Here is a 12,996-nt window from a genome sequence, read left to right on the forward strand (position 1 = left end):
TATGAGTCTATTATGGAGAATGATGTCTGGGAAGTAGTTCCCAGACCCTAGAGGTTTGATGGTCAGTTGGAGAGGGTTTCCTGGGACAGGTTTTCTAAATAACTGTTTTCAAATAGAGAGGTATTGCTGCCAGTTATTTTTCTCTGTTAGGTGAACCAGTTTGGCACCCAGTTGTACTCAAGGAAATACTGCATAATAATAAACCCTCAGAATAGCTGCACCACCCTGTCCCACGAAACCCTCTCCAACTGACCCTCAAACCTCTTCTTATACTTTTCTCGTTGGTCCTTCAACGACCGAGATTACATCTCTAATCAATGACTAAGATTAGATTTGGCTTGATCCATGACTTTTGGAACCTTCTAACCCAGTTTTATATTAATACCCATTAATATTTTATTTTTCCTAAGTTTAGACTTAGGAACTCCATTAAAAATATTAATTATTTTAATATCTCCCAAACCAGTTAGAATCTGCCCAAACCATTTCTGGGTCTTGGAGATCTCATGTGCTTTAGCCTCTCCACCAATTTTCATGGCTAGAGCACATTCGATGCTATCCCAAATCAACACTCCTTCTTAGTGAGGATTGTGCTCTAGTAATACTCCACACTCGGCATCACTCTGATTATCCAACACCAGTACCTGTGCTGATGCTAGGCCTCCCCGCCCAACATCCTTTGCACTGTTGCATCCTGTACTGCTGCCCATGGCCCTGCCACTGCCACTGCCACTACTGCATCCGTACGACAGCTCCCTTTGCATCCATGCTGCAGCGTGCTGCTAGTCCATACTCCCAACACTGCATCTGCATTGCAACCCCCTCTCATCATGCTGCATCGTGCTACTGCATACTGCTACTGCACTGCAACTCAGTTACTGAGAAGTAACTGATCCACCCAACATCTGACATCCTTGTCAAGCTAGAAACACTCTCAATGCTGAAGCTCTCTTTATCGCTAACAAGTGCTCCCTCTACTGACCTCTGCATTGCTGCAACAACTCCTTGCATCTCGCACTGTTGCAACCCTCTCTGTGCCATCTTGCACTGTTGCAACACTCTCTGTGCCTCTCGCACTGTTGCAACCTATTAGCCTCCCGCTGCCCGGGGACTCTTGCACTGTAGCCCTCTCCATTGCTTCATCTGCATCCATCTTTATCGACAATCGCCAATCCTGCTACTCTCTCTTCAGGGCTCCCGTAGCAAGGTATAATCCAAGAGGTTGGGTACCTCAAGGATCCTGCCCCTCATCGCCTGTAGTCTTCCTAACTACAACTCGATGTCTCCCCACCTCTTCTTTAGAGGTACGTGAGCACTCATGGCACAATCGTCATCCTCCTCGACTTGCTTCTCCGCGTTCTCTGGCACTGCCTTAGATTCAGACGCCTCTCCCTTGTTCTTCTTCGTTGGACACTGGTTCGCATAATGACCCAGTTCCTCTGGAAGTTCTCCTTTCGACTTCTGCTGAGTCTCTCTACTTCCTGCTTGGAAGTTCTCTGCTACACTCGCTTTGAGTCTTGATTTCCCTTCTGGAAATCCTTCTGCCAATTGTCAAGTTGCACCTCTTCGATCTTTTGTGCACCTGTAACACTGATTTGGATTCCTTGGCTAGAAATCCGCCTTGGTAGCAACTCCCTCTACCTTGGTTTTGCCCTATTAGGTACTGTTCTGACCATAGTACCCCACTAGCGTTGCTCCCGCAAACTGCCCACAGCTTCCTATGCCCCAACAACTAAAGGACTGAGCCTCTAGGCTCTATGCAATCCCGACACTAGCAAAACAACTCCCTCAGCCAACTCCGTCAACCCTCCTGGCCTCTGCGTGGCTCTGCGTGAGCCTCTTTTTGCCCTCCTCAGCCTCTGCGTTGGCCTCTCTCTGGCCTGGATTGATGACGCAGTCCCTCTGCGTCAACCCTTCTTTTGTCGCTTTTGCAAGGATCAACTTCTGTCACTCAGGATCAATGTTGTGAAAATCGTGATCGGGAATAAATCGACACGGGGAACAAATCGGGAAAAATCGGAATTATCGGGAAAAAATCGGGAAAAAATCGTTTGGTACAAAGATATTAATTTTTTTAATGTCTAAACATTCTACAACATAAAAGAAATACATTGACACATAAATATGATAAAAAAACTAATATATAAGATGTTTAATATCATTTCAAGCGCTAAAATCACACATAACATTGAATCATGTCCTGAATAGTAAGTCCTGACTACTGGGTCCCAACTCAGCCTCAAAATATCAACAAAAAATATGATAATGTATCTCATCATGTCATAATGTCATATACAATAAAATGAAAGTCTAATCCTATTGATTTCCTCTGCCCCTCTTGCGAGAAAATGCCACAACTTTCCCTTTCCCTCTAGATGTAGATGCCGGTGCCTGTGCTGGTGGAGATGGCAGTGGAGTCTGATGTGCTCTAGAAGCTGAAGAACTAGAAGTAGGAGCTATAGGAGGTAGACCACGTCCTTTACTGGTGGCAGGGGTAGCCCGGGCAGGTGGTGTCACCTGGAAACATTACAATCTCCCAATCCTGAAATCCTGAAAAACTGATAAGTCTGCTGGATTTTAAATGAAATCTAAAATTCTACTTTCTCCATATGAAATCCAATGAGGCTGGAACCACTCTCAAACATCCTGAGTCATTTCATGGTAATGTTAAAAATTTAAGTAAAATGATGAAAATGAAGATTAAGCAGAATGTCACTTTTACTTTAAGAATTTAACATTACCATGAATAGCATATCCATACTAGGGCCCAGACTTGATCATTAAGCTGCCCCACTCAAAAATTATTTGTTTCTTTAAAACAAAATTGCATGAAAAACCCAAAAAAACCCAAAAAAACGTTATAAAACTATGTTGTCGTGACCCCCGGCGATTTTTAAAGTTTTTATCGCGATTTTTTCATAAAATCACGTTTTTCCAGTAAAAATCGGCAAAAAAAATACTAGCGATTTTTTCGTATAAAAATCACGATTTGATCGGCAGAGCGAAAAAATCGCGATTTTTTCAATAAATCGTGATTTAATCGCGATTTTCACAACACTGCTCGGGATAGTTGATTCTGCTGCAAATGCTCTTCTTTGCTGATGCCTTCAACTCTCCTGTGATCTGCAACCACGCTCTGATACCATGTTGAAATTTCTAAGTATTACCCGTTAGAAACTTTATCTGTATTCTGCTGGTTTATTTCTCCTACTTGTTAATTCTGAACAAGTTATTTAAAACATTTAAATAATGAAATAAATAAAATACAGTCTCAACATCTACAGACCAACAGCTGAAAGAAAACAAACACACAAGTGACACGGTGACACCGTTATTTTTGGACAAATCTCCTCGGCAAAACCCAATGCGGGAAACTGGTGCAACTATTCTGAGGGTTTATTATTATACAATATTTCCTTGAGTACAATTAGGTGCCAAACTGGCGCACCCAATAGAAAAAAATAACTCGCAGTAATACCTCTCTATTCGGAAGCAGGTGTTCAGAAAACCTGTCCCACGAAACCCTCTCCAGCGATTCTGAAGCTCTGTGCTAGCCCTTCTGGCCTTTGCGTCAGCCTTTTGAGGCACTACGCAGCCTCTGGGACCCTCTGCGTCTCTCCAGTTGCTCTCTGCGTGGATAACGCAGTCCCTCTAGGCTCTGCGCTGTCTCTGCTAGGCTCTGCGTGGCTTGCTCTGGCTGCTGCTTCTCTGTCTCTGCCTCTGCGCTGGTCTCTCGGCACTGTCTCTCCCTCTCTGTCCAGTACTCACTGCGCCTCGCTGCTGATCAGTGATTCAACTTTGCTTAGCAACCCCGCTCTAGCAAATCAAATGACTAATCACTCTGGTGTATCTTCCAACTGACCCTCAAGCCTCTTCTTATGCTTTTCTCGTTGGTCCTTCAACAATTGAGATTACATCTCTAATCAACGACTAAGATTAGATTTGGTTTGATCCATGACTTTTGGAACCTTCTAACCCAGTTTTATATTAATATCCGTTAATATTTTATTTTTCCCAAGTTTAGACTTAGGAACTCCATTAAAAATATCAATTATTTTAATATCTCCCAAATCAGTTAGAATTTGCCCAAACCTTTTCTAGGTCTTGGAGATCGCATGTGCTCTAGCCTCTCCACCAATTTTCATGGCTAGAGCACATCCGATTCTACCCCAAATCAACACTTTGCGTCCCTCAGCGCTTGCCGTACTTCCCTGCTGGTTCTACCACTGGTGGTGGGAGGCTCAATCAACTCCTCCTCCTAGTCTTGTCGTTCCATCTGTTGAGAACTATATGGATTTCCTTCCTTTGAGGAAATGATGGTACTGGTCACTGTACTCGATCCAGGTGTCTGTCCTCCTACCTGTCCTCCTTGATGCCCCTGTTGCTGCGAACTAATGGAACATCTACTGATTGACCTTCTGCTGGCATCTCTCGAGATTTCTTGAAAGCTCTATCCTCCATGAACTTCGCATCCTGTCTCACTACAATCTTCCTACTGCTAGGAATGTAGATTTTGTATGCCTTTGAGGTCTCGCTATATCTTGCGAGGTACCCCTTTTTTGTAGACTGATCCAGTTTACTGTGCTTTTCATCTGGAATGTGACAATATGCCACACTTCCAAATATCCTGAGATGACTTACTTCCGACTTCTTCCCTGTGAAGACACCTTCGGGTGTTCTCTTCCCCAACGCTCTGTGAGAGGTTTTGTTTTGGATTTATACCATTGTGTTGCAAGCCTTTGCTCATAAGAATCTAGGCAAGTCCTGATCATACAACATAGCTTTTGCTAACCCAACAATAGTTCTATTTTTCCGCTTTGCTACTCCATTTTGCTCCGGATTATATGGAGTTGTCCATTCTCTTTTGATGCCTTCCTTTGCGCAGAAATCTATGAAGTCTTTGTCCGTATATTTTCCACCATTATCTGAACGCAATACCTTTATCTTTTTCCCTGTCATGTTTTCAATGAGAGCCTTAAACTCTCTGAATCGATCAAAGACCTCATCCTTGGTCATAAGAAATAGATCTAGGTTTTTCTAGAGTGATCATGAATAAAGGTGACAAAGTATTTGCCACCACTAAGATTTCTTGTGGACATTGGACCACAGATATCAGAGTGTATCAATCCCAATACACATTCTGCTCTATTGTTGCTTTTGGAAAAAGCTACTTTAGCGTACTTCCTTAGTACGCATCCTCTGCATAAATCATCATGCTCAGTACTAAGGACTGGAACTCCTGTAATAGTCTCTCTGAAGACTGCTTTGCACTGCTACCTTTATGATTGGCAAACTTCAAATTTTGAAATTCCTCTCTGTCGACTCTCCCAAAGAGAGATTTTCTCATGAAAATTTTTCCCTCCTAGGTTGGACTGCACAATTCTTCCGGGATTCGATTTTCTGCTCATGCAGTAGTTTCGAATTCCCTCCTTCTCTTTAATGATGGCTCTTTCGGTTTGCACTCTTGCTTAACCTTGCTCTTATACCATGTGGAAATTTCTAAAGAGAAATCCAACTGCAGTGATTAATATTATTTCTACTACTTATTAACTCAGAAATAAGTTATTCACAGTGTTTCTACAACAAATATCGAAATGAATTCTATTGCAGCCTTCACAATCAAAATACTACGGAAAGTGAATGCAAAGAAAAATACTAACACAAGTATAACCACGATAACACAATTATTTTTGGACAATTGTCCCCTGAAAAACCCAATGTGGGAAAACTAGTGCAGCAGATGAGGGTTTCTTTATTATTCTTTAGCAAAAATCTCATGTACAAGATACAACCAACAAAATATAAGAGGATTCTTTGTGAGAAATTTTATAAACACTTCTTGATGAATTTTTGATCCAGGAGAGGACATGTTTCCCCCTCTGCGTCTCACTGCGTCAGCCCCTGCGTGAGAACTGTGGTGTCCCAGTGTCACACTGCCTCTGTGCTGTTCTCCCTCTGCGTCACAGCCTTTGCGTTGTCCTCCCTCTGCTCTGCGTCTTCTGGTCCTCACCTCTAGACTGATGCTGATACCCTCTCTCTCCTTCTCACATGCAACTCTCCCTCTGATTCGATTTTCTCTTGCCGAACTTCGAGCAGTGAGAAAATCGATGTTACTCGGGTAACTGAGTATTTGCCTTGATGTCCTTATAATCTTCCAGTTGAGAACCAACGACCCATATTAGATTCTAATCAATGGCTCAGATGATTTGGACTCGATTTCCATCTTCTTCTAGAAGTTACACCCACAGTTTAGATTAATACCCATTAATTATTTTAATTTACTTAGTTTAGACTTAGGGTCCCATTAAAAATAATTAATTATTTTAATAAAACTGTCTACTGGTGGAATTTCCTAGAACGATTTTTGGGTATTGTGGAGTACATATGTCTAAGCCTCCCTGCAAAATTTGAGACTTGGAGCACATCTGATGCTACTAAAAATCAACAATCCTAATCTTGCAGGTCCATGTTCAGGAGCAGAATGGCAGGCCGAGTTAGTAGAATTGTTTCTGGGCTTGTCTATGGTTAAGATAAAGGAGAAACCCTCTCCTTATGAGGTCACATCACTGACCTATTATCTCAGGAAGGGCCGCAGTCTATATAGCCTAAATAAAGGAGGCCGAGATGCCTTATATGAGCAGAGACCAGCCCTAAGGGAAGCTCCTTGCATATCAAGCTCAGCCGCAGTTATGAGGAGGTGTTTTGGTGCAATCAGAATGGATAACAGTGATCCGTAAGCAGCCCTAACCAGACTTACCCTCTTCAGCTGTTTGTCTCCAGTTCATGCCAAGATTACAGTTTTGAGTGGATCATTTATTTGTTTAAGGACTGTGATGATCAGATCTTCAGATTGGCAAGTCAGTATTGACTTTGAATCATTGTACTTTACCCCTCTCTTTCTTCTGAACATTTGATGATTAATAATAAGAAGAATTGATCAAGGGTTTTCCCCATCTTGGGGTTTTTCCCTGGCTTGAGCCATATTCTTGTGTTTTTCTGTCTTGGCTTGTCTTCAGTATCTATCATTTATGTTCTTTCGTTAGTTACTGTCATATAATGTTTAATGTGATTGCTAATGGATTAATGGGCAAATGGTGGAATGGAGTAATTAACCTAAGCACAGAACGTGTTAACACAAATTAACAGCTGAGAGCCTATATCTGTGTCTTCTTTTGTTGTTGCAGTTTCTTGATGTGGTTTGATGAACAAATCTAACTAAAGAACATAAAGAAGATAACTACGATTCACAAGCAAGTATCAAGGTTAAGAAAATAAGATATAATAAGCTGCAACTTTACATTTTCTAACAAGAATTTGATGGAATGTGAAGATAACAACAAGAAGTTAAAGATTGAGTCTCATTTTTACTGGAAAAAAGAGAGTAAACTTTTAAAGTTTCTAAAGCATGAAACTCTAGAGAAATTTAATCTATGGCACGAGCTGACAGCAAGAAAAAGCCCAATGAAGACATGAAACATACTGAAAAAATACTGAAGACATAACATGCGGCCATCTTGCCTACCTAGAGAACCAATGAGTATCGCAATAAGTCACCTAGATGCCTTATTGGATGGAGGAGGACCCATATGTGGCCTATGGATCATCATAGTAATTTTGTCAAATTTTGTAAATGCTGTTTAAATTCCTTTGTAAATTGTTTTGATCATTTGTAATAAGGGGGGGCAAAATCTGATTTTCATGTTAAGGGACCGGGGTGGGAGAATACTATAACATGAAATGATGTTAATGTGAAAAGGTCCACTAAGTGACCCAACTTAAAGAGTCTGTATATTAAGTTAGGACACAAAATTTTCTGGTGACCTAACATCATAATTAGGTTTGTGTTAGTAGTTATAAAGATTGGTAGATCAGTTCCCTGCACTGTTTTCTTTGAGGTGGCATATCCAAGCCTCAAGGGAAAACCGCTGGGCATTTCCCTTCATTCTGAGGATGTTACCTCGGGTAAATGCTAGATTGTTTAGGGCACAAGGTCAGGTCAACAACAGGACTCAAAACCATTACGACAATACACTCATTATGAACTCCACATGTCACTTATGGGGATAGAACCTGGGTGGCGAGGATAACACTCCATTTGATGACCACTCTGGCTAAACCCAATTGACAGATCAGCTCCCTGCACTTGTGAATATAAGATTGACTATTGTCATGCATGAAAGGAAAACAATTTTTAGTAAAGCTAGTTTAAAAAATTTCCTGTGCATATCTTACAAGCTTTTCCAATGCCTTCTAGCAGAAAATGCTTGCTATATAGGGATTCATTGCTAAATTATTCGAGATCTTCCATTTCTCTTTTAATTATTATCCCTTGCATTAATATGACAAAAAAGCTATGAAGCACAGATCTAGACAACAAGCTCTTCCATGTTCATGATATGGTAACAGAGCTATCATACTTTATCTGCTTTTAAAACTGTAATACCAGTATCCAGACATCGGACCCACTCTTTGTTAAAGGGTCGAGGATAACAAAATGGGGTTATTAATACCTGAAGTATGGGTTATGGTCATATAAGATATCTCCATATGTAATCTGTATCTGTATGGAAGTTGATATGATCTAATTAGGTAAGATGCGATCTTATTTGGTTCATTACTACAAATCTTGATGAAGAGAATCTGCTACGTTCAATGGAGTGCCAACTAGATGAATTATTTCAAATGGTGCCGAATAAGCTCTTTGTTTTGAAATATAAGCAAGACATTAGAATAAAGGGAATTTAAGGTCATTGCACCTCATGGAAGCACATCTTACCTTGTTAGGTTAAAAGGTGATATTGAACTTTGGAAATGTATAATTTTTCTTTTCCTAGACCAGTTCTAGTATCTGTTTACAATACAAAATGAATTCGATGCAATCACATATGATGTGGTGTACCTAGTGCTCTTAGGAACACTAAATAATTTACTTTCAGAGTTCTAATTGCATTCTAAATACTTGTGCTTTAAATAGGTATTAGAGGCATCTATTCTTCAGAGACAAGCAAAGCTGCAGCCAAGTTCATTCGTCAATATTCTGCTTCACTTTCTAGAAGGTATTTTTTATATTATCTACGTGGCTTAATTAATTGTTTCATGTCCCAAGAATGTGTCTATATTAGGGGCTAGCTTCTATCAAAAATAGGATACAGAAAATCACATTCATGTGTGCAGATTGCTTTGAGTGGTGAACATGATCTCTAGTATCTAGATTATGAGCAATTATTGGTTTTTGGGAAGATTGAAAAAGGAGAAATTCAGGTACTCTATAGAAATATCAATGAAATGTGTTTCCCATATTCTGATTTATTATTTTCTATATCACATATGAAATACAATAGCTTTTTCAGTAATTGAAGTGATCTATATGTTGAAGAAAGTGTAACTAGGTTAGGTCTTTGTAAATGTACTTTTGATATTTGTATTTATTCAAGAAAAGAAATATTATTTTTGTTATATTTATCAATGAGTTTCTTGCTCATTGAAGTAGGTCAACCACATATTTAAGTGCTTCTAGGAAGTCAAAGAGTCAATGTATTTATTGAAGTCGCTTAAGGGCATGTTACACTATGTATAAACTTTTATAAGAGTCAAAGGAAATATCTCCAAGCAAAGTCAAGTCCTCTCCATGCAATGACATCCTCCTAGCAGCAAAAATGATGAAGAAACACCAAGTTGGCCTACATTCAACAAGTCAGCCTAAAGGAGGGACAATCCTCTATATTGTTGAAATTTCTAAGTCTAAACGTTAGAAATTTTATTTGTATTCTTCTAGTTTATTTCTCCTACTTGTTAATTACGAACAAGTTATTTAAACATCTAAATATCGAGATAAACACAATATAGTCTCAACTATCTACAGATCAACAACTGAAAGAAATAACAAACACACAAGTGACACAATTATTTTTGGACAACTCGTCCCTGGAAAAACCCAATGCAGGAAAACTGGTGCAGCAATTCTGAGGGTTATATTATTATGCAGCCTTTCCTTGAGTACAACTGGGTGCCAAACCGGCTCACCGATAGAGAAAATAATCCGACAATAATACCTCTCTATTCGGAAGCAGATATTCAGAAAATCTGCGCCACGAAACCCTCTCTGATTCCTTTCCAAGGTTTCCCCCTTAGAGAATTTAATCATGAACCAACCCCTAGCTAGGGTTGATACCTCAAAGAATTTCTCTGGTGCCTCCTGCCAACTTTTAGCAGTCCATTCCTTTATGTAATTAGCTGAATATTTTCCCCCCTTGGCCTCCGGACCAAGGTTACTTCTACTGCCTCCATAACTTCGTTGATCTGAAGATCAACTCCTAGGACTAGATTTGGGGTAATCTCTTTTTTCTTTATTAGCTTATTTTTCTTTTACTTCTCCCCTGTCTTCCTATGCCTCCCCCCTTCCCCAAACCTTGGTAAGTTCTTCTCCGCATTGATATCTGCTGCCTGGAGCGGCTCTGACTGCCCCTCCACCCAAATGTTTCTGTGGCTATTAAAAACTCCTTTCCCTGTCTGTCCTTCCTTTCCCACCAGTTGTGGTATCTCCCCTACTTCTGAAAAGCGCCCTGCCCGAATAAATCCTTCCTATTCTGCCGAAAAAGGAGTGAAAAACCCTCCCCGCTGTTCATAGTCCCCCCCAGCCTTTGAGATCTTCCGGAAACTACTCAAGACCTCCTCCCGTCCATTTCCCCCTAGAAGCTCAGAGAATGGGCTTCCTTCTTGGCAGAAAAACTCCTTGCCTCGCAATTGCAGAGGGCTTCTGCATGAAGTAGTGTTGTCTAGCCGTTTCCCCCTTATAGCGTCTGACGGTCCCAAATGTTCCACAAGGAAGGATTTCAACCCCTCATGTCCCTTAATCCCACAGCTAATGACTATGTCTTCTATCCCACCCGAGAAAAAAAATTGTTCTTTGAGGGGACTAGAGCACAAATTACTTGGATCCTACCTGCTTCTCCCGCTGTGCATCCTGTCAACGAAACTAAATCTTCTTGCCTCCCTGACTGTTCCCCAACTCTCTAGTTTAGACATGCATAGGCTTTCCTCCAGAAGCCCTAAAGCTCTTCCTTGTCTCCATCCCGCCCCCGAGCCTCGCTTCTTCCCGCTTGGTAGTCTAGCTGGACGGATATATTTCTTTATATTCTGGTCCATGACTTCCAATCCCCACATTGACAGAATGTCTCCAGGTTTGGGATCCAGATCAACAGAGTCCCGTTGGTTGACCATGGTTTCTCCCCCTGTTAGCAGTTTGAAATCTCCCCAGAAACCGGTAAGTGTTTTCTCCTTTTGCGGGCGCGTGTAGTCGCTTACTGTCGGCAACACAACGAAAAAAAAACAGTAAATTAAACCTTGCCTCCATCCTCCCTGCTCCCTATACCCCCATTTGCCTTCATCACCATTTCCAACGCGTCTTGGCTTCATGACAACTACCCACCAACTGCCCTCCGTGCCCTGACAGCTACCTCCATGCGTCACCATCTGCGGTGTGTACGGTCTCTCCTCTACTGTCGCTCTCCTGCAACCAAACTAGCCCTCGCGCCATTGTTAGGGTTTTAGCTACTAGTAGTTTAGCTTCCCTATTTCTCATGAAATCCATGTAGCAAGCTGCAAGGCATACAAAAATAATTTTATTTCTTTTATTTCATCATTTACAAAGATCATGTCATTATGAAGATCGAACCTAGTTACACTTTCTTCAACAATGTATATGTTGTCGGGAAGCGGTACCACACAACCAAAATTGGGGTTTCCCATGTAGTGCCACCCCTAAAGCTAGTTGCCAATAAAGCAGATCCCATGGGATTAGGTACAAGGCTAACCATAAAATTGGACAGAGGAGACAAAAGTACAAACCATGCCCACTCTTTTCATCAAATCCCCCCACTAACCCATTCCCAAGATTGTGCATGATAAGTAAACAAAAATACCCAACTACACAATGAAAATCCATACCTTCAGGGTTGGAGCATATGGCTAGCTCAGGTGGTGGAGATAGTGGCACATCGAGCTATCTGGTGGCTGCAAGGGGCTGTCGGCTGAGGACAATACAGGAGAAAAGTTTTCTTCTTATGGATACTACCCACGGGTAGTAGGTAACAAGTCCCACGCCTCATACTCGTCAACCCTATCTACGAAGAACCTCATCAAATCTGCAAAGGTGTTTGACTTCCTCTCCTTCTCTGGTTCATCTAGAAAATGTGGCATGGTAGGTCGGTTAGGCTAGCCATGGGTGTTATTCTACTGGACTATGCGTGCATGTACGTGGCTTCTCTACAGGTTATGTTTCAACATTCCCATCATTTGTTGCATCCTCTCTAGGATCTATTGGTTTTGCCTCACCAACTGCTGGTTTTGCCTCATCAACTCCTCCTTGATCCCCTGTGTGCTCTTCCCTTTTTGCGACATTGGAGTGTCCATAAATTCACCAATCATTGTGCATGTATGTCTAAAACCTCCATGATCTTGCTAACTTCCCCCACAACTGGCCAAGATCATGCTCTGATACCACTGTAATATTCCAAATTGAAATTTATAGCAAATAATAGACACATGAATTAGGGTATAGCAAATAAATTTGGCTACACATGCAGCAACCAATAAAACACAAGAAATAGGGCAAATAACTGAGCCATTTTATTAATGTGGAGAACTGAGTACATTAGATGATAAGAAAGATAGAACTTGGGCTTGCTACTGCAAGCTATGCAAAACCCAGGTGAGAGTACAATACTCAAGTGCTAGAGAGGTTCTCCACCAAAAACTGCGCCCTACCCAGAAAATGTTGTTGTTGGCTACTGAATGGAACTGGAATATCTGCCCTGAAGAGTGCTCAGAATGAGCTGAAACTCTATGGGTGGCCTCCTCACTAGATGCCCAACAAAACCCAGAAATATCTCACGGACCTAAGTGTTAGAATAGCTCACCCCTGATAATTGTGTTGTGCTCTAGAAATAATATTGCTGTTGCTGGAATGTAGTTGAGGTTTTGACCCTCAAATCTGAT

At 41.2% G+C, this 12,996-nt stretch overlaps 1 protein-coding gene across 1 annotated transcript in view; it reads left to right on the forward strand.

Moving 5' to 3' along the window:
- Positions 1–12,996, forward strand: part of LOC149252027 (tRNA/rRNA methyltransferase (SpoU) family protein) — a 425,400-nt gene that overhangs the window by 81,797 nt on the left and 330,607 nt on the right. Inside the window, 1 exon segment of the mRNA XM_089459645.1 lies at positions 8,975–9,056. Within this exon segment, the coding sequence (XP_089315771.1) occupies positions 8,975–9,056 (82 nt within the window).

Source organism: Pinus tabuliformis, chromosome 7 (genome assembly GCF_031772625.1).
Source record: "Pinus tabuliformis cultivar Carrire ecotype Pingquan chromosome 7, CPIR1, whole genome shotgun sequence".
Classification (NCBI taxonomy): Eukaryota; Viridiplantae; Streptophyta; class Pinopsida; order Pinales; family Pinaceae; genus Pinus; species Pinus tabuliformis.